Genomic DNA, 22,929 nt, shown 5'->3' on the forward strand with positions numbered 1-22,929 from the left:
CGCGATGTCTAATATTAAAGAAGACTAAAGGTATTGCTTGCCTGAGGTACAATACCTCATGACAATCTGTAGACCACACTATCTACCAAAAGAGTTCTTATCTATATTATTCATAGCCGTCTATTTACCTCCACAAACTGATGCTAGCACTAAGACCGCACTCAACGTAATGATTAAGGCCATAAGCAAACAAGAAAATGCTTATCCAGAAGTGGCACACTTAGTGGCCGGGGACTTTAACGCAGACAAATTGAATCCATTTTACCTCATTTCTATCAGCATGTCACACGTGCAGCCAGAGGAGAAAAAAAACACTAGACCACCTTTACCTGACACACAGAGATGCATACAAAGCTCTCCCTCGTCCTCCATTTGGCAAATTTAACCATAATTATATCCTCCTGATTCCTGCTTACAAGCAAAAACTAAAGCAGGAAGTACCAGTGACTTGCTCAATACGGAAGTACTCAGATGATGCGGATGCTATGTTACAGGACTGTTTTTCGTGCACAGACTGGAATATGTTCCAGGATTCACCCAATGGCATTGAGGAGTATACCACCTCAGTCACTGGCTTCATCAATAAGTGCATCGGCGATGTTGTCCCCACAGTGACCATATGCACATTTCCCAACCAGAAACCATGGACTAAAGGCAACATCCGCAATGAGCTATAGGCTAGAGCTGCCACTTTCAAGGAGAAGGACACTAATCTGGACGCTTATAAGACATTCCTCTATGCCCTCAGATGAACCATCAAACAGGCAAAGCGTCAATAAAGGACTAAGACTGAATCCTACTACACCGGCTCTGATGCTTGTCGGATGTGGCAGGGCTTGAAAAATATTATGGACTACAAAGGGAAACCCATCCCCGAGCTGCCCAGTGACGCGAGCTTACCAGTTAAGCTAAATGCCTTTTATGCTTGCATCAAGGCAAGCAACACTGAAGCATGCATGAGCGCACCAGCTGTTCCGAATGACCATGTGATCACTCTCTCTGTAGCCGATGTCAGCAATACCTTTAAACAGGTCAACATTTACAAAGCCGCGGGACAGGGCGTGTACTTGAAGCATGCGTGGACCAACTGGAAAGTGCCTTCCCTGACATTTATAACCTCTCCCTGACCGAGTCTGTAAAACGTACATGTTTCAAACAGACCACCATAGTCCCTGTGCTCAAGAAAGCGAAGGTAACCTGCCTGAATGATTACAGCCCCATAGCACTCACGTCGGTAGCCATGAAGTGATTTGAAAGGCTGGTCATGGCTCACACCAACACCATCATGCCGGAAATCCTAGACCCACTCCAATTTACATACTGCCCCAACAGATCCACAGATGATGCAATCTCAATCGCACTCCACACTGCCCTTACCCACCTGGACAAAAGGAACACCTATGTGAGAATGCTGTTCAATGACTTCAGCTCAGCATTAAACACCATAGTGTCCACAAAGCTCATCACTAAGCTAAGAACCCTGGAACTAAACACATTCCTCTGCAACTGGATCCTGGACTTCCCGATGGGCCGCCCCCAGATGGTGGGGTGTCAGTGTCTCCTGACCACTCCTGTCTCAGCCTCCAGTATTTATGCTGCAGTAGTTTATGTGTCGGGGGGCTAGAGTCAGTTTGTTATATCTGGAGTACTTATCCTGTCCTATTCGGTGTCCTGTGTGAATCTAAGTGTGCGTTCTCTAATTCTCTCCTTCTCTCTTTCTTTTTCTCTCTCAGAGGACCTGAGCCCTAGGACCATGCCCCAGGACTACCTGACATGATGACTCCTTGCTGTCCCCAGTCCACCTGGCCGTGCTGCTGCTCCAGTTTCAACTGTTCTGCCTTATTATTATTCGACCATGCTGGTCGTTTATGAACATTTGAACATCTTGGCCATGTTCTGTTATAATCTCCACCCGGCACAGCCAGAAGAGGACTGGCCACCCCACATATGCTCTCTCTAATTCCCTCTTTCTTTCTCTCTCTCGGAGGACCTGAGCCCTAGGACCGTGCCCAAGGACTACCTGGCATGATGACTCCTTGCTGTCCCCAGTCCACCTGACCGTGCTGCTGCTCCAGTTTCAACTGTTCTGCCTTATTATTATTCGACCATGCTGGTCATTTATGAACATTTGAACATCTTGGCCATGTTCTGTTATAATCTCCACCCGGCACAGCCAGAAGAGGACTGGCCACCCCACATAGGCTGGTTCCTCTCTAGGTTTCTTCCTAGGTTTTAGCCTTTCTAGGGAGTTTTTCCTAGCCACTGTGCTTCTACACCTGCATTGCTTGCTGTTTGGGGTTTTAGGCTGGGTTTCTGTACAGCACTTTAAGATATCAGCTGATGTACAAAGGGCTATATAAATACATTTTATTTTATTTTATTTTATTTTATTTTATTTGATGGTCACAGTATGCAACCGGAGCGCCAAGTCTAGGACCAAAAGGCTCCTTAACAGCTTCTACCCCTAAGCCATAAGACTGCTGAACAACTGAACAAATGGCCACCCTGACTATTTACATTGACCCCCCACCCCACCCCACCCCACCCCACCCTCCTACCCATTTGTTTTTACAATGCTGCTACTCGCTGTTTATTATCTAGGCATAGTCACTTTACAAATGACCTCGACTAACCTGTACCTCCGCACATTGACTCGGTACCGTTAGCCCCTGTATATAGCATTGTTATCGTTATGTAATTTTCTTGTGTTACTTTTATATATATATTTTTTTTTTTCACTTTAGTTTATTTAGTAAATATTTTCATAACTCTATTTATTGAACTGCATTGTTGGTTAAAGGGCTTGCATTGTTGGTTAAGGGCTTGCATTGTTGGTTAAGGGCTTGCATTGTTGGTTAAGGGCTTGTAAGTGCAGCAGATAGCCTAGTGGAGTGGTTAGAGCGTTGGACTAGTAACCGAAAGGTTGCAAGATCGAATTCCCGACCTGACAAGGTAAAAATCTGTCGTTCTGCCCCTGAACAAGGCAGTTAAACCCACCGTTCCTAGGCTGTCATTGAAAAAAGAATGAGTTGGTAACTGATTTGCCTAGTTGAATAAAGGTAATATAAAAAAGTAATTGTTTCACCTTTTGAATTCGGTGCATGTGTCAAATAACATTTGATTAAAGGGGAATTATACAAGAAAAATCTACATTTCTTAAAGTTTCTTCCAGACCAAAAAAAGGTATTCTGAGTAGCTTGTGACATGGCTCTCATGCTAGAAAAGGTTGGAGACCCCTGGGCTAGATGATAGCGAGATAAAAAGAAACAGTCATATAGAGATCATATCTACACATACAGTAGCTTCTGGATAATAGTCATTCTGTTTCATATTCTCTATTGGAATTCTCTATTTCTACATTCTTTATTCTACATTGGCATCCGTACAAATGGAAAGTGGATGACAATTTGGATATCAAAACATACTCCTAAATAATATGTATGATATTGAATAATATTGCAATCTATAACTATATTAATTAAAATATTTACTCATCATACAGTATGTCGTCTAAAGGTGATTGTTTTTCATATGGTGGTATAGAAATGAATTGGGAATCTTGGGTAAGACAATGACGTGCATACCTTGCTGTTATAATTAATGTTCTTCGAATCCAGGGCAAAGATCTCAAAATGAATGATTAAGTCTTTGAAGGAGTCAACGTCGTAATTGATCAAGAGATGTTGAGTCTAGGCGTAAATATTTGATGCACCTGAGGCTTGTTGGCTAACGTTGTAGAACGAGTAGAAACAGTGGCTGTAAATCACACACTCCTGACATTTACAGACTTACAACAGACACACATGACACACAGGGTGTGAGGGACCTGATCCACTCCACACGTGTGTTTTGTCAGCTCACCATAAACTGTAACTAAATATTATAAACACATTCCTGTGAAGAGCAGCTTTGAGTAAGACAGCCCCAGTGTCTGAATGAATGATTATGGCCAGAGTGGTCTACAGAAAGCCACCAGCATAGGCTTTCCACCTTGGTACACACACACACACACACACACACACACACACACACACACACACACACACACACACACACACACACACACACACACACACACACACACACACACACACACACACACACACACACACATGCATGCACACACACCCACATAGGCATGGACACAAGCAGGCATGTACGTGGACACACACACGCACACAGACAAACACATGGACACACACACATCACATGGACACACAAACATGGACACACACACACACGCGTATACAATACAGTACGCTGACCGACATGTTGTTCACACAGGCAAACAAACACGGAGGACGGACACACACATGGTCTCTAACACATCTGTCAGGGCAGAGGGTGTTCTGTCTTTTTTCACAGTCTTTAGCTGTTTTTAAACCTGCATATTTTCAACTGATTACTGCAAATGGACTCCCATTTGGAGCACAGTGGAGGTGACATGTGGTTGCTATTTGTGTGGAATGGTGCGTTTGGAGGGGGAGGCAAGGGAGGGGGGAGATGGGGGTCCGCAGGCGGACACAGCCCTTCTGCCCTGTGTGTGGTGTCACCGTGCGGGGTCACGGAGCTGGGGTCAAAGGGTGAAGGTCATTGTGCTTTGGTGTGTGAGGTGAAAGATTGAGAAATCATTATTAGGGCCAGGAAATTGTCCTGACTACTTCAGCTAACAAGGAAAAACTCTGAAAATAGGTTTTCTCTGAAAAGCAAAACTGGGGTCTGGTCAATATGTGTTGTGGTTGTGGTTATGGTTGTGATGTTAGACCACAGGGGTTGGCATTTACAGGGAGTGTGAGAGAGAGTGGGGTCAAAGATAGGAGCTCTGGGGTCAACAGGGGGGAGGTCACGGCTGGTTGAACAGGTCAATGTGTGGGACAACAGTAGGGTTAAAACGTGAGGTCATAGTGTGAGGTCATTGCTAGGGGTCACTGGGTCAGCATGGTGTGTGGTTGCTGAGATGGGGGAATGGGACACGTACTGCTTTTGTTAAACTATTAACAGAAATAGCACTCGCCTGTGACTACAATTCCTGTGGAATGAAAAATGTTATGGTCTCCTTATAGATAGAGTATGTACATATTACCACAATCAACATGACACTTTCAAAATGAAGTCAGTACCATTCAAAATAGCATACATGAAATGTATAGAATTAATCCTACTATCACAACATATTATATTCAATGATATTCAAAAGTGATAGATAATAAATAATACCAAATAATATTAATTAATATTAAAGTGTTACTGATTGGAGTTTTTTTATGACTTAAAGGACTGATATTTAAAGGGGCATTTGACCCTAAAACCACTTGTTCATATTTTTTCATCAGTGTACCGTTAATCTGGTTTTAAAATATTATATTGCAATTAAATTGCACTTATACAGTACCAGTCAAAAGTTTAGACACATCTACTCATTCAAGGGTTTTTCTTTATTTTTACTAACTTCTATATTGTAGAATAATAGAGAAGACATCAACACTATATGGAATCATGAAGGAACCACAAAAGGGTTAAACAAATCTAAATATATTATATATTTGAGATTCTTCAAAGTAGCCACCTTTGCCTTGATGACAGCTTTACACACTCTTGCCATTCTCTCAACCAGCTTCATGAGGTAGTCACCTGGAATGCATTTCAAGGTGTGCCTTGTTAAAAGTTAATTTGTGGAATTTCTTTCCTTCTTAATGCGTTATCAGTTGTGTTGTGACAAGGTAGGGGTGATATACAGAAGATAACCCTATTTGATAAAATATCAAGTCCATATTATGGCAAGAACAGCTCAAATAAGCAAAGAGAAACGACAGTCCATCATTACTTTTAAACATGAAGGTCAGTCAATACGGAAAGTTTCAAGAACTTTAAAAGTTTATTCAAGTGTAGTCGAACAAACCATCAAGCGCTATGATGAAACTGGCTCTCAAAAGGACCGCCACAGGAAAAGAAGACCCAGAGTTACCTCTGCTGCAGAGGATACGTTCATTAGAGCTCATTGAACCTCAGATTGTAGCGCAAATAAATGCTTCACAGAGTTCAAGTAACAGAACATATCATCATCAACTGTTCAGAGGAGACTGCGTGAATCAGGCTTTCATGGTCGAATTGCTGCAAAGAAACCACTACTAGACATGTTTGGGCCAAGAAACACGAGCAATGGACATTAGACCAGTGGAGATCTGTCCTTGGTCTGATGAGTCCAAATTTGAGACTTTTGGTTCTAACCGCCGTGTCTTTGTGAGACATAGATTAGGTGAACGGATGATCTCCGTTTGTGTGGTTCCCACCGTGAAGCATGGAGGAGGAGGTGTGATGGTGTGGAGGTGCTTTGTTGGTGACACTGTATGTGATTCATTTAGAATTCAAGGCACACTTAACCAGCATGGTACCACAGCATTATGCAGCAATACGCCATCCATCTGGTTTGCGTATTTTTTTTTTTTTTTTACCTTTATTTAACTAGGCAAGTCAGTTAAGAACAAATTCTTATTTTCAATGACGGCCTAGGAACAGTGGGTTAACTGCCTGTTCAGGGGCAGAACGACAGATTTGTACCTTGTCAGCTTAGTGGGACGATCATTTGTTTTTCAACAGGACAATGACCCAACACACCTCCAGGCTGTGTAAGGGCTATTTGACCAAGAAGGAGAGAGAGGGAGTGCTGCATCAGATGACCTGGTCTCCACAATCATCCAATCTCAACCCAATTGAGATGAGTTGGACCACAGAGTGTAGGAAAAGCAGCAAATAAGTTGGAAAAACATTCCAGGTGAAGCTGGTTGAGAGAATGCCAAGAGTGTGCAAAGCTGTCGTCAAGGCGAAGGGTGGCTACTTTGAAGAATCTAAAACATAACATATATTTTGATTTGTTTAACATTTGTTTGATTCCTACATGATTCCTTATGTGTTATTTCATTGTGTTGATTGATGTGTTCTCTATTATTCTACAATATAGAAAAATTTTAAAAATAAAGAAAACCCCTTGATTGAGTAGGTGTGTCCAAACTTCTGACTGGTACTGTATGTACAAGCCTCAGCTATTATAATAGAATACCTGTGTTTACTTCCTGGAAAAGTCTCATGGTTATGCAAAATGAATCCTAATGAGATGTTATGCTCTTGCTTGATTTTGGGCTTCAGGAAAATGGAAGCAACATGTCTTCAAAACTTGAATGTTTTCTTGGACTGTATCAAAAGTGGACTAATGAAGCATATATGAAGAAATGGTTTTGAAGTGAAATTCCTTTTAAAAACAATTAGAGGGTCAAAGTCGGTATGGTACTGCTTTATAATCTATCATGTAACTAACATGTCAACTGGTATTATGACCAGGTAAGAACATAAGAGAAGGGGTGTTTTAGCGGTTTTTCTAAATGAGTTCCAACAAGCTCGTAGAATATGTGGAAAAAGCGTGCAGACTTACATATGAAGGGTCTGAGTGACTTACATATGAAGGGCTTGACGCTGCTGTGGATGTGCTTGTGCTGCTTCAGGCCAGAGGACGTGGCAAAGGTCTTCCCGCAATCGGGACAGGCGTGAGCCCGCGCCCCCACGTGCTGCGAGCGGATGTGCCTCTGCAGGTTACTGGGGTCTGTGAACACCTGCTGGGGGGGGGGACGAAGGGACACATGGGGGTCACTCATCTGCGACTATGGATGCGGTACATGTAGGTGCCGCATGCACACACTTGATCACACATTCAACATATAATCTAATACAGGGCACTCGATCCGTGGTCCTGGAGAGCCGCCCTCCTGTAGGTTTCTGCTCCAACCCCAGTAGTACCTAACCTGATTCAGTTTATCAACCAGTTAATTATTACAATCAGGTGCGCTACATTAAGGTTAGAGGGAAAACGTACTGTCGTGCTTCAGGAACAGGGTTGGAGAGTCATGCTCTAGTAACATACACATGAACCCACACCCACCTACCCCACCCAAACACAACTGTACCTTTGAGCAGGTACATGACTGTACCTTTGTGCAGTTTTCACATTCGTAGTGCTTGCCACTGTCATGTGACATCTGATGGCGAATCAGGTTGGATTTCCAGTTGAAGGCCTTGGGGCACTGGTCACACTTGTAATCCCTCTCCTCTGAGTGTGACAGAGAGTGAGCTTCCAGGCTGCAGGAGAGACGGACGGACAGACAGACAGACACAACAACATTATTACAACACTGCATCACTAGCCTCTCAACTAAAAACAACCCAATGATGTAGGTTGGATTTGGGAGTAAAATGAACAATGTGTGCAAACAAAGACCTTGCCCAGGATCAACAATAGTTCAAATGACACTGTCACCGTTCACTACAATATTATCATCAAGACAACTATAGATTCAGGTTGATGTGCAGTTGATACGTAGCCATCATCAGGCATGTGAGGGAGTGCAGGTTGAGTGACATAGTGGGGTTCTGAGCTGAGGGGGCCTGAGTTTTCCCGGTCCTATCAACAAGGGGGAAGGAGGACACCTTCTCACCTCTGGAGGTCAGGGAACACCTGGTCACACTCTTTACACTCCTGGGGACCGTTGTGGTCGTGGTGGCTGAGGCTGTGGGACAGGTGCAGATCGTGGGGTTCCAGGCCCTCAGGGCCCTCCAGGTCACTACTGTCCCCTCCAGGGTTCCCCAGGAAGGCTGAGGGGGGCATCCCACATGGAACCTTCTGGTGGTCCAGTAGCTCAGAGACAGACTCAAAGAGCTGGTCACAATCCTCACAGCGATACTGTCTCTCCTCTGGACAGGGGGAAGGAAGGGGAGGAATATGTTAGGTGTGTGTGTGTGTATTGTGTGTGTGTGTGTGTCTGCGTGTGTGTGAACTGACCGTGCATATCAGGAGCCATGTTGTCACATGAATACTGCTCTGCCTTCATGAACAAAAGCAGCTCCTCGCCTGGTTGGATCTCTTGAGTCACTCTGTAGAAGATCTGCAAAACACACACACACAGATTTAAACAGCATATACACACATACATGAATACACACACACACACACAAAACCTTGTCCACCAACACCATATAACACGCTCACATCGACTTTACTGAAACAAAAACACACCGATGCAGAAAGCAAACACACTTTGACTCAACACAAATAAACACTCACTCTCACACACACACACACACACACACACACACACACACACACACACACACACACACACACACACACACACACACACACACACACACACACACACACACACACACACACACACACACACACACACACACACACACACCTAACATATTCCTCCACTTCCTCATGGTGCTAGTGCATTGAGTGACAGAAAAGATGTACTAAAGGTCACATGACTACCCGTGGAGCTACATGTATACAGTACATTCACAGGCAAACACTTCCATGCACAGCATATACATGCTACGCCATACACAACCACACATTCACACACACTACTACACACTACACACACAATCCACAGACTCCAAGGTGTATAGTGAATGGGTCATCTGAGAGACCCTGGGATCTCTGGGACTTCCCATACGAACACAATGGATGCCCTGCCAAACAATCACAGATGGCGTTATTTTTGGCACGCCTTGAAGGTTTAACTTATTAACTTCCCTTACAGCACCGTGGTGACATTTGGACGGGGGGACTGGGACGAGGGGGGATTATTAGAAATGTGACAGGGGAGTCTTCTGGGAAAGGCGCGGGTCACAGGGACACTGGCCCTGGGAGATAACGTACCTAGCTCGCCATGACATCAGTGCGGCGCGGCGGCAGCGAGGGCGAGGGCCAAGAGGCATGGTCAGAAGGGAGCCAGCCTCGACCCCATTGTTCAGGAGGAGAATGCAGGGAACTGAGTGGGTCCCGATAGCCGAGCCAGCCATGAGAACACAGCTAGCTCTCTCAGGTGCCCCCCTCGCCTGTATAGACCCACCTCTCACCCCCTCACCTCCCTCCCAGCTCCTTCCTGTCGGTCTAGTGCGGTCGACAGCTCTCTTTCCAGGACTTTAGCCCTCAAACCAACAGGACACAATAATATTGAGGGTTGGGAACAATAACAGAGCAGTTCAAACAGCTGTGTAGGGCTGCAGGGATTCTGCCCTCAGAGACTGATCGGGTCTTTAAGGGTGACTCTTTGAGAAGCTATCAAGGGTGTGTTTATGCTGTCTTGCGTGACAATGAGTGACAAGGAGTTACTAGGATCAGGGTACAGCTGCTAGTGGACCGTGGCACATGGGGCAGAATGTGGCAGTGGCAGCGGGGAGCGAGTTGAAGATACTGTAGCTAGTATCTCTGCACTTGTGCAGATGGTGTACAATCTGGCACACAGGCACTGCAGTGAATGCCAACATGGGGGAAATCCCCTCAGCAACACCCCTTCCCTGTGGGCCACCACAGGCAAACACTCAAACACACACCAACAAACACACAAACACACACTCTGGTTGTATGTTTCTACACTGTAGAGACCTCCAACTCCTCTCAAAAAGCCTTATGAGTTGCCCCTATAAGGGCAGGCTGACACAGAGTGGGAGAAGCCTAGTCTGGGGCTGTAAATGGACACTGGCTAGAAATAACAGCTAGATAAGAACAGTGGTGTTTGAGTTCACATTGTGAAGGCCAGCCAGCCACACCTTTGGACTTAAAGGAAAACACTGAGGGGAGACAGCCCCAAGCATTGACCTCCAGAGCCCCAAGCCTTGACCTCTAGAGCCCCAAGCCTTGACCTCCAGAGCCCCAAGCCTTGACCTCCAGAGCCCCAAGCTTTGACCTCCAGAGCCCAAAGCCTTGACCTCCAGAGCCCCAAGCCATGACCTCCAGAGCCCCAAGCCTTGACCTCTAGAGCCCCAAGCCTTGACCTCCAGAGCCCCAAGCCTTGACCTCCAGAGGCCCAAGCCTTGACCTCCAGAGCCCCTGGGTATTGAGCTAACATTAAACACAATGAGGCACTGAGGATAGGTACCTATACACACACACACACATAAACAAACACAAGAGCAGACACATGCACGCACACGCACACACAATACACTCTCCCTCTCTCTCTCTCTCTCCCTATCCTCTGTTTCTTGTAGAGGTCATCACCTCAGACATATCAGAGGCTGTTATCTTGGAGAAGTTGGTTACCTTGACATCATTAGTCACCAGTGCAAACAAAGAATCCGATTTTCCTCGGGACACTGACACACCCTCTTTGTTCCTCCAACATCCTTCCTCTCAGAGAGGTCATCTAGCAGGTATGCCAGCCACCAGCCAGAGTGCTGATCTAGGATCAGGTCCTCCCTCTGTTTATACACTATATATACAAAATTATGTGGACATCTCTTCAAATTAGTCATATTCAGTCATACCCGTTGCTGACAGGTGTATAAAATCGAGCACACCGCCATGCAACCTCCATAGACAAACATTGGCAGCAGAATGACCCTACTGAAAAGCTCTGTGACTTTCCACATGGTACCGTCATAGGATGCCACCTTTCCAACAAGTCAGTTCATTACATTTCTGCCCCGCTAGAGTTGCCCCAGTCAACTGTAAGTGGTGTTATTGTGAAGTGGAAACGTTTGGGAAGAAACAACAGCTCAGCCCCAAAATGGCTCACAGAACGGGACTGCCGTGTGCTGAAGTGTATAAAAATCGTCTGTCCACCATTGCAACACTCACTACCGAGTTACAAACTAACTCTGGAAGCAACATCAGCACAATAACTGTTTTTCTTCACACAATGGGCTTCCATGTCTGAGCAGGCACACACAAGCCTAAGATCACCATGTGCAATATGCAATGTCAAGTGTCTGCTGGAGTGGTGTAAAGCTCTCCGCCTTTGCACTGGAGCAGTGGAAACTCGTTCTCTGGAGTGATGAATCACGCTTCACGCAGTCTGACCGACGAATTTCGGTTTGGCGAATGCCAGGATAACGCAACCTGCCCGAATACATAGTGCCAACTGTAAAGTTTGGTGGAGGATGAATAATGTTCTTGGGCTGTTTTTAATGGTTTGGGCTAGGCCCCTTAGTTCCAGTGTAGAGAAATCTTAACTCTACAGCATACAATGACATTCTAGACGATTCTATGCTTCCAACTTAGTGGCAACAGTTTGGGGAAGAGGCCCTTTCCTATTTCAGCATGACAATGCCCCCCGTGCACAAAGCAAGGTCCATAGAGGAATTGTTTGTCAAGATTGGTGTGGAAGAACTTGACTGGCCTGCACAGAGCCCTGACTTCAACCCCACCGAACAACTTTGAGATGAATAGGAACGCCGATTGCGAGCCAGGCCTAATCGCCCAACATCAGTGCCTGACCTCACTAATGCTCTTGTGGCTGAATGGAAGCAAGTCATCGCAGCAATGTTCCAACATTTAGTGGAAAGCCTTCCCAGAAGAGTGGAGGCTGTTATACCAGCAAAGGGGGGGACCAACTCCATATTAATGCCCATGATTTTGGAATAAGATGTTCAACGAGCACGTGTCCACATACTTTTGGTCATGTAGTGTCATTGAAATTCATTGTGATCCAAAATAGAAAACTGAATCTAGATCAGCACTCCTACTCTGAGACACTTAGTAAATACGCGTCATGATCTAGGATCAGTTCCTCCCTGTCCATATAATCATCTTCATTATGATCCAAAAGACAAAAGTGATCCTAGATCAGCACTCCCACACTAAGACACTGAGCTTTCCAGTCTATTTATGTGATCACAGAACCTTTCACACATTAACACAGTCAATTCATCTACTTCATGTCTCTTTGTGCGGCGTGGGAGAATCAATATGGCTAACGAGCTTAGCCATCATATCCATCCACAGTCTAATGAAAGAGTTTTTAGTCGCTCGTCAGATCATGGGAATTACACCGCTAATCCATTTACACTTCAGCCTGTCCAATGTGGGCTACTGTCTGTGTGGGATATAGTTAAGACATCGCCATGCTAAATATACGTCATGTCTGAACTTAGTACAATGCTCAGTGATGAACACAAGTGAATCTAACCAGAGAGAAGTTGTAGTGCTAAAAAACAGTTTTCACTCCCAGATTATTGATCTCAGGTCCTTTTTTTGTATGAGACCCAATAGTCACCGGCTGCATTGCAGAGCGTTGATGAATAGTTAGTGTTATCGGTAATAACACTGTTTAAAATATCATGCTACACATGTTCATACTTAGCTAACTCTGACCAGCTCTTAAACCCTACAGCTAAGACATGATCACACACGCCATACTGCTGCAGCACTACGCAAGCCTTGCTATTCTCTACGCCGAACACACACACACACACACACACACACACACACACACACACACACACACACACACACACACACACACACACACACACACACACACACACACACACACACACACACACACACACACACACACACACACGAGTAGGAACCCCTGACTGTTCCTCTCGCTCTCTTTCTTCTCTCTCCTCCCTTCCTCCACTCCCCTCTTCCACTCCTTTACTTTCCTCACCCTCTTGAGGTTGGACATAAAGTTTTATTATAAACAGGACTAGGTCAGAAATAAGAGGATTGAAGCCAGGTTAGTCCACAATGTGGGACTGATTGTGTAAGAGGGTGTAATATGTGGTTTCAGGCAGGCTTTACAGTCAGCACTTCTCAGCAGCTGTAAAACCTATTGGAAGCAGGTAAGGGACATTACATTTCTCACTTCCAGCTTTAGGATGAGGAGCACGGGGAGCCATCAGAAGCGCAATGAACATTCACATAGTTCTGATAAAGGGCCCGATCCTAAACAGAGCACGCATAGAGGCACACACATATACACAGACACACACACACGTTCATACTCTGATAGAAACAGACATAACTGACGGACCTTCCAGATATCAAATCAAATGTATTTATATAGCCCTTCGTACATCAGCTGATATCTCAAAGTGCTGTACAGAAACCCAGCCTAAAACCCCAAACAGCAAGCAATGCAGGTGTAGAAGCACGGTGGCTAGGAAAAACTCCCTAGAAAGGCCAAAACCTAGGAAGAAACCTAGAGAGGAGCCAGGCTATGAGGGGTGGCCAGTCCTCTTCTGGCTGTGCCAGGTGGAGATTATAACAGAACATAGCCAAGATGGTCAAATGTTCATAAATGACCAGCATGGTCAAATAATAATAATCACAGTAGTTGTCGAGAGACATCCAACCTTACACATGCAATTTACGCCTAGACAGGCTTTGTGAGACGTTACTGTGTGTTATGAAAAACATGAGGGGTGTCCGGAAGACGTGAAGACTGTGTTGTGACAGTGTGTGGTACCTAACAATAATCTCATCACAGCCTTGTCCATGACCCCGGCCAGGCTTAGACAGCCACCCGAGCAGAACCACAGTGATGACAGTCAGTCACACCTCAGAGAGAGGGCCAGAAGGCTACGTTAAACACTGCATCACATCGATTATGCCTCATATGGCACCCTATTCCCTATATAGTGCACTACTGGGATTGATTGTGTCATGCTTTATATAGGGGGCATACGCAGGGAATATAGTGACAATTAAGATTCATTATACTACAGTTGGAAATAAAAATCTGAAGTTGCCTTCCTCTCAAAATAAACTGTATCTAAATCATTTGGAGAATTAAATAACTACTTGGAGAATGAAATAACCATTTGCATAGTGACGCTATAATAATGCTGATGATAAGTACAATCATGATGACAATGTTCCTAGATACAAATTACATCCACTCATTAATATTACATTTGAAACAGATTCCTTATCTGCAACATATGCAAGTATCTATAAACTATTTATGAAGAATTAATGAAAAGTGATGCAAACTCTTCTATCTATGTATCTTCCATCAAGACATGGAATGCACTTAACATGTCAAATAAAGTCTCCCTTACTATCTATCTATCTGTGTGTGTGTGTGTGTGTGTGTGTGTGTGTGTGTGTGTGTGTGTGTGTGTGTGTGTGTGTGTGTGTGTGTGTGTGTGTGTGTGTGTGTGTGTGTGTGTGTGTGTGTGTGTGTGTGTGTGTGTGTGTGTGTGTGTGTGTGTGTGTGTGTGTGTGTGTGTGTGTGTGTGTGTGTGTAGTCCGAGTCCATAAAATACTATTTAACCATTGAATGAGTGAATTGAAAATGCCCCTATGTGTCAGGTAGGAGGTAGGCCATCCTGTCCTGTCTCTCCCAGGTGAGGAGAGAAAGAGCCATGGGGCTCCACACATATCTGGAGGTTTACAGTGCAAGCGTGTGTGAAGTGTCTGTGACTATCAGCACGGCAGCCGTGTGTGTGATCTGGCCCTGTGGTCCTCGACACGCCGAAGCCAAGACACAATTACACAGAAACAAAACACAGAGACAGGGTGTGTGTGTGTGTGTGTGTGTGTGTGTGTGTGTGTGTGTGTGTGTGTGTGTGTGTGTGTGTGTGTGTGTGTGTGTGTGTGTGTGTGTGTGTGTGTGTGTGTGTGTGTGTGAGAGGAGAGGGGGGCTGATACTGAACGCAGGGTGGGCCGCACAGGGGCTATCTGAACTAGATCACAATAACACCTTCTAACACAACAACAAGCAGGCAGGCAGGACATGGGGGTTCACTGAGGCCCTGTGGCAGGCAGGAGGGCGGTCTCCTCTTCACATACCTGATCATCTATCTGGCACGGCGTCAGGTTGTGCTGGAGGGCCGTGGGGGCAAACTGGATGTGCTTCAGCCAGCTCCCGATATCAGGCTCGCTGGCATCCACACAGAACTTTACATGGCCCGACCCGTCCAAGATCTGGAGAGAGGTAGAGAGAGGGGGAGGGGGGGTTAACACTTTGATCTCTATCTGATTCTGCACAGGTTACTGTGTCCACATGGATGAACCACATACCTCCCACCGAGAAAGCAAAGCCACACTGTTGTGAAGCTGCAGTATTACACACACATGCACACACACATGCACACACACACACACACACACACACTCACACACACCTTGAACTGGGTCCTGCTCTCTCTCACGCAATCAAACGAAAAAGCCCACACAAACTCATACACACACAGCAGTGAAATGCATGACAGAATATCACCATGCTGAATGAGCACAACTGAAAGGTCTTTCAATTACTTGTTTTTAAGACACCAACAATGTTTTTAAGACATCAAAACAAATGTATTTCTTTATAGCTGAACATTACAAACTATTCCATGAACATGGTAATAAAAACGAACATTTTCACTAGGTGCAACAGGTTTCATAACAATGCTGACATTATTATTAAGCGACCTAAAAAAGGAAATACTGAGTCGTGCTGAATACATAAAAACACAAAAAGCAACTCCAATATCAGTGTTGGTATTTTGTCGAAACAAAAAAACAGTGTAATGAAATTATTATTACATATTTATATTTGTATCAACACTTGTAGAAACATTTACTCTATTCCCCAATTTCTGATATCACCTTGTTTTCTTTTCAAATAAAACGTAATATTATTATAAAGGTGAAGTTGATTGAAAAGTCTCTCAGAGGGTTGATGAAGAGGTGATATTGGACAATAGCGCCTAATCTTTAGGAGTGCAAGGGCCAACGCACATTAACCCCAGTGGGCAGCAGCATTCAAATAACGTTTAATGCACACCATTCCCACAAAATAAACAACACGTTTTATAAAGAATTCCCTAACTTATACTTTATCATCAGCTATGTAGGCCTAATTAACTACCCTATCATAATCAGTAAATTAACAATATTATCATATGACCAAGGCAGGCTAATGCATACAATAAAACGTAATTCTACTTAGACATGAGGAATAGATAAATGATAGGCCTGATAATTATTCCAAAATATATATTTTTAAACGAATTAAAGAGAGATAGAAATCGCGTGAAAGGGACACTGTGTATTTCACCCAGGACAGCAGTCGAAACAATTGATAACATACAGAAAACGTCAGACAAAATAGCCTAATGCTCTGGCCTACCTTGACATTTGGATAAACACACGTGTCAATATTAGACAGAATATGTTTTTATTTGTTAAATACACATTGCATTATTAATTACATTTGGCAAGACAATGCAAAATGACATCTTACTTATTGCCTATAATTTAAACACAAATTAGTATTTTTAATCAATAAAAACGAAATAATAATTTGTGATAAGAGTTACGTGCAGAAGCAAGACATATTGTTGTGATCCATAACTGAAAATCAATTATGGACACCAATCGATGTTTGTGTAGCCTAAAATACGTTACACGTGTCTGATGAAAACGTATTGACTCACCCTGTAAAAATACTTGTCAATAGTTTTGACAATTAATCTATTTTGAGAGATCATACGATTAATTATAACCATAATTGTATCACTGAGAAAGGACTCGTAAGAATGTTCGTTTGGTAATAAAAAGGTAAACAAATAGACCGCTGCTTACCGTGGTAAATCCTTTGCACCCTTGGTGCAACGATAAAATATCTGCAAATACGGGGTGTGCAGAAATAAAGGGAAAAAAACGTTTGATTAAAACTGCAATGTCTTGTTTTGGAAATAACCACAAAAAAATGGAAAATGTATCGCTCTTTTAGTTTTGCTCCATATGTGTAATGTCCTGTGTTCTTGAAAACGCCATGGGATTTTACAGTGGATTTTCCCTTTCTCCGTCCCGCAAGACGTTTTCTCTTCTCTCTCACACACTTATTGTCATGTAGACACCGGCATAATCCCTAGGCACATTAACTTGGTCCAAGTTGAGCCCGTCAGCGCGATCCGGTCTCGTCCGCTCCTCTCATTCTGAACCTCCACTGTTCCCAGGTGTCAGTGCGGCGGAGCGAGCGAAAATTCAACTTTTCCTTTCTCTCTTCCCCCCGGCGCGTGATAGTGAGACGGAAAGATCGCCCACCTACTTGCGCGTCCCGTACTGTGTGGTGTGTGTTTCTGTTTCACGGACTGTCTCTTAAAGAGGATCTTGCTCGTCCATCCATAGAGAGCAATGCAAAGCGGGCTATCTTGCCTGTCCGCAGTCGGAAGTTGAGCGACGCTCCCGCAGTACATTTTAAAGTGACAGGGGACCGGTGGAGAGGCGAGGTCAGAGAGAGGTCGGGATGGGCTTCTATGGTATTGACTACATACACCAGCCCAATTTGCCTTTGATGAAACCACCGAATAATTACACATTTCTTCCGCATTTCACTCGTTTGTGCCTGAGCAATGAGGGGTGGGTTTGCGGCTCACTCCTAGCCCAGATAAGGCACAACATGCTATTATTAGCTTAAAGACTCTCTTCTAAGAATATTGTACATTTAAAAAATAAGTGTGTTATTCATAGAATACTTAATGAAATGTAAAAAGCATTGTATCAATCAAATAAGACCTCACTAATAGTCCAAGTGAAAACAACAACTTTTATTGTTAGGCCTAAGTGAGGCTTTCCCTGTTTGCTTGGAGATCTGCTTTACGAGACAGACAAGGCATGCATCCGGATGGTCTGTCTCGCCCTCGCCACTCTTGAGGGGCATAGGACGCATGTGACCAACTTGCCATCATCCTGCATTTCTAAACATGCCGATACAATGTATAGCTTTTAAAACATTCATCTTCTAAATTTTATCTACAATTCATGTTAACAGCTTGCATATACTGCAGGCCAACATTCACAAAATGTGATTTTTTTTCAGCTTTTGTTGTTTGTTTGTTAATAAAAAATGTTTAAAGGCTGATGTTATTGTATTGCCCATTTTCACTCTCCTTTCTTAACTTTTATGTCCAACTCTAAACTCTTTTGGATAATCAAATCCATAAAAAAACGAACTCTTAGAATCATACAAAAGTAGGCGTTTAGCCTGCTTGGTTATGCAGGGCGAGCCTGAACAGGAGTTTATAATATTCTGGGAGAGGGTGAGCGGCGGTGGATGTGAAGAGATGATGATTAATATGTCTCAGTGGCCGCTATCTGTGACATTGACCTTCTATCCCAGATAATTCCCATTGTTTGATGAAATTGCAGAGCAAATGTGCAGGAAGGACAGGAAAAATCATGTGTAAATAAGGTGGACCTCGCCAGAGATTCCCATAGTCCGCGCTGCTTGAGAACCCAAAAGAGCCCCCGGTCCGCAGCTCATTGATTTCCTGCCTTTCCTTGACTTGTCCATTGTTGGAAGCCTTTTTAATTTAGCCATAAATTGGGAAAGCTCGAGCTATGAGCTGTTTTATTTTCTTCCTGTCAGGATGAGGGATTTGTTTTATGATCCATTGTGTATTAAATACAAGTAATCTGGAAAAGTGATTGGCCGGGCCTCTCCGGGTCTGATCGAGGATTCTGATAGAGACCAGAGCTCTGTCTGAAAGGGAGGAAACGTTTGTGGATAAACAAGGGTTGTGTGGTATCACTAGCAGGTCCGACTGACCAGGGTAAATTGGGGTAAATGTAGATTGGACCAGAGGCCGCCAACGGTATCCCAGCCTGTATTTCTCTCCCGAGTCAGGAGATGGCGTTCTCAACTGAACAAACTTTTACAAGGTTTTAGTTGCCTTTCAATACGTTCTTTAATGCCAAGCTGAGTAATTTTGATAGGTGTTTTCTTTGGTGGAGAATTTAATAGGGTTTAGATTCATGGATAGCCTAAATTCGAGCTGTAAGCCTTCCATACTGAACGAAGTTCCCAGCCCGTGTGCCTATATCTCCCGAGAAAAGCGCATCAGTCAAGCGCGGAGACGCTGAGTTATTGAGATGGGGGTCATTGCTTTATCGTCCGCAGAATTGCAGCACACAACATCGTCTACATTAAGGCGTTAAATTGCTAGGGGGACATGAAAGATTCAGTTGCATGGGCCTGAATATATAATCACCTGAACGACCTACAATACATTTCTTGGATCCACAATAAGACAAGCAGTGGAAGTGAATTTTAAAATACTTGTTCATTTGTTAAAGCCCCATGTATAATGATTTAAAACATAGCTTAAAATTTCTGTTTATTTGAGAAACTCGCCATATAGGCTACTCCATTCTATTACGGTAAGTATATTAAATAGTTCGGCTTGACCAGAAGAAACCCCAAGCCTTTGTTATTATGATTATAGCACATAAAGTGTGTAATAGCTGTTTATTAACATATTACAAGCTAAACAAGCCTGCTCGAGGCTTTTTTCTTTATTTCTCCTATTTTACTCCACTTACCGTTTCATTTTGATTTGGGTGGCACTTCACATCTGCAGCATCCGGATAATGTTTTTGTACATCGACTTAAAAGTACTGTGAAATTTCTCAAAGGATTTCATGCTTATTTGTTTGTATTAGTTGTTTGTTTTAGCAACTCAATTACTTGGGGAAATGCTCTCAGTTTAAGTATTGGACAACTGTGAATAAAAAAATCAATTACCACATTTTCACAGCATTTCCCAATTTATATTGCAATATAGGCTTATGGAAATCAGGGGGAAACTTGAGGCTACTACTTTGGTTCAACAAAAATATTTATGCTTGAGTTTCACAGGATATCAATGGGCTATTTACAGTGCCTTCGGAACGTATTCACACCCCTTGACTTATTCCACGTGTTCTTGTGTTACAGCCTGAATTTAAAATATATTAAATTGATATTGTGTGTCACTGACCTACATACGATAGCCCATAATGTCAAAGTGGAATTACGTTTTTAGACATTTTTACAAATTAATTACAAATGAAAAGCTGAAATTAGTAAATAAGTATTCAACCCCTTTGTTATGGCAAGCCTAAATAAGTTCAGGAATAAAACTGTGCTTACTAAGTCACATAATAAGTTGCATGGACTCACTCTGCGTTCAATAATAGTGTTTAAAATTATTTTTGAATGACTCCTCTCTGTACCCCACACATACAATTATCTGTAAGGTCCCTCAGTCAAGCATTGAATTTCAAACACAGATTCAACTACAAAGACCAGGGAGGTTTTCCAATGCCTCGCAAAGAAGGGCACCAATTGGTAGATGTTTAATGGCTGTGATAGGAGAAAACTGTGGATGGATCAAAAACATTGTAATACCACTCTTCATATTTTCAGGCATGGTGGTGGCTGCATCATGTTATGGGTATGTTTGTCATCAGCAAGGACTAGGGAGTTTAGGGTAAACAAATCAACAGAATAGCGCTAGCAGGCAAAATCCTACAGGAAAACCTGGTTCAGTCTGCATTCCAACAGACACTGGGAGGCAAATGCACCTGTCAGCAGGACAATAACCTAAAACACAAGGCCAAATATAGACTGGAGGTGCTTACCTAAATGACATTGAATGTTCCTGAGTGGCCTAGTTACAGTTTTTGACTTAAATCACCTTGACAATCTATGGCGAGACTTACAAATGCATTAGCGTGTATCTGGTTTAAAAGGGCTTCGTTTGTTTGACTTATTTATCTACACTCAGCTTGTGTATAAGTCAGAGCATTATGGCACCACGAGCCCCGCGGTGGGATTCCTGGGCCAGGTAGGTGCAAACTGACTCCGTGAGTGAGCTACTCCACCGCAATGAGCCAGGCTGCAGAGTCCCTCTAATGGAAACACCATGTATAGGGTGTATTCCAGCACAACCTCCAGAAGAGGGGGGAAGAGAAGAAAAAGAAAATATTGCAGCCAAATCCACATGAAATAGTTCCTCCAGACCTCCCATTGACACAGGCGAAAAGCTGCATTAAGCCTACATCATGAGTCTCTACAGGCGGCCCCCCCAAGACAATTTATTTTGGATAAATGTGGGGCAATGCAATCAAGTGGCAAAAACTAATTTAAAAACTGAAACGAATTTAGGGGTGATATAACTTTTGTTGCAACACCCGTGTCATGGTGTGTCATTTTAGGATTTATCAGAATGTTATGCTGAATATACATAAACATATGTGTTCTAATGTCTATAACGTAGCCTAACCGAGAGAAAAACATTACAAATGCAATTTACTATCGGTGAACATATGTGTTCTAATGTCTATAACGTAGCCTAACCGAGAGAAAAACATAACAAATGCAATTGACTATCGGTGAACATATGTGTTCTAATGTCTATAACGTAGCCTAACCGAGAGAAAAACATTACAAATGCAATTTACTATCGGTGAACATATGTGTTCTAATGTCTATAACGTAGCCTAACCGAGAGAAAAACATAACAAATGCAATTTACTATCGGTGAACATATGTGTTCTAATGTCTATAACGTAGCCTAACCGAGAGAAAAACATAACAAATGCAATTGACTATCGGTGAACATATCCAGGTGAGTAAAATGAACACTGCATAATCCATACTATTGATATACTTTTGAGATTTGAAGCCACATTTTTGCATATGGCTACTCAAACTGAACACCCCCACCCATCACCCGTCCAAAAAGTTCCTGTTTTAGGGGAGTCTCCTCACAGACAAATTACCATTAAAGGAGAGCAGAGGAAATGAAATGGGAAAAACGTAAATAAAACATTTCCTTGGTCGAGAAGTAGACCCGTTGTGAGCGCGTGTTAATCTCCACCTCGGTAATTTGGTTCTCCGGGAGAAGACAGAAGCCCCGCTGCTGTGCCCTGCACTTCATAAATCACAGCTTTATGTGGACAAGGTCAGCGGCCCCCTGGCTCAGCCCGGCCCCTCCAAGCGACCCAGCGCGCCCGCCATGTTTACCCTCCTGCCCGGGGCTCTCAAGACCAGACCAGCTCACTTCTAATTACTTTGGATTATTTTCATTTGCCGGGGTCAGCCAGGCATTCCGGGAGAGGGATGATTTCCTATACATTCTTCGGCCTTTGATGACTGGGCCCTGCGTGTTTTCCGAATTAGTACCCCATCATTTTGACACAGTCTGCTCTGTTTTAGCGCCCCCCCACTCCCGTGACAACTCTATTCTGCCGCGTTGTGCAGGACAGGTTCCACCCCTACAAGATGCAGGCGCTTTCCGAGAAGCAGTGGGAGAGAAACAGAACTATGATGACAGGAAAAATATAGCTGTGAGATGTTAGAAAAAACGAAGTAGAAACAG

General features: G+C 43.6%; 1 protein-coding gene across 16 annotated transcripts in view; it reads right to left on the reverse strand.

The window, feature by feature from the left end:
- LOC118371328 (histone-lysine N-methyltransferase MECOM) overlaps positions 1-22,929 on the reverse strand; it is a 211,859-nt gene that overhangs the window by 18,506 nt on the left and 170,424 nt on the right. For 5 of the 16 annotated variants that reach the window (XM_052467449.1, XM_052467448.1, XM_052467443.1 and 2 more), the window contains 5 exons: positions 15,584-15,718; positions 8,828-8,930; positions 8,484-8,739; positions 7,956-8,127; positions 7,427-7,607 (listed from right to left, as the gene is read on the reverse strand). In XM_052467449.1, the coding sequence (XP_052323409.1) occupies positions 7,427-7,607; positions 7,956-8,127; positions 8,484-8,739; positions 8,828-8,930; positions 15,584-15,718 (847 nt within the window). Of the gene's footprint in view, positions 1-7,426; positions 7,608-7,955; positions 8,128-8,483; positions 8,740-8,827; positions 8,931-15,583; positions 15,719-17,365; positions 18,248-22,929 lie in introns of those variants that run through there. The other 11 variants (XM_052467455.1, XM_052467453.1, XM_052467451.1 and 8 more) reach the window with 7 other exon arrangements.

Source organism: Oncorhynchus keta, chromosome 18 (genome assembly GCF_023373465.1).
Source record: "Oncorhynchus keta strain PuntledgeMale-10-30-2019 chromosome 18, Oket_V2, whole genome shotgun sequence".
NCBI lineage: Eukaryota > Metazoa > Chordata > Actinopteri > Salmoniformes > Salmonidae > Oncorhynchus > Oncorhynchus keta.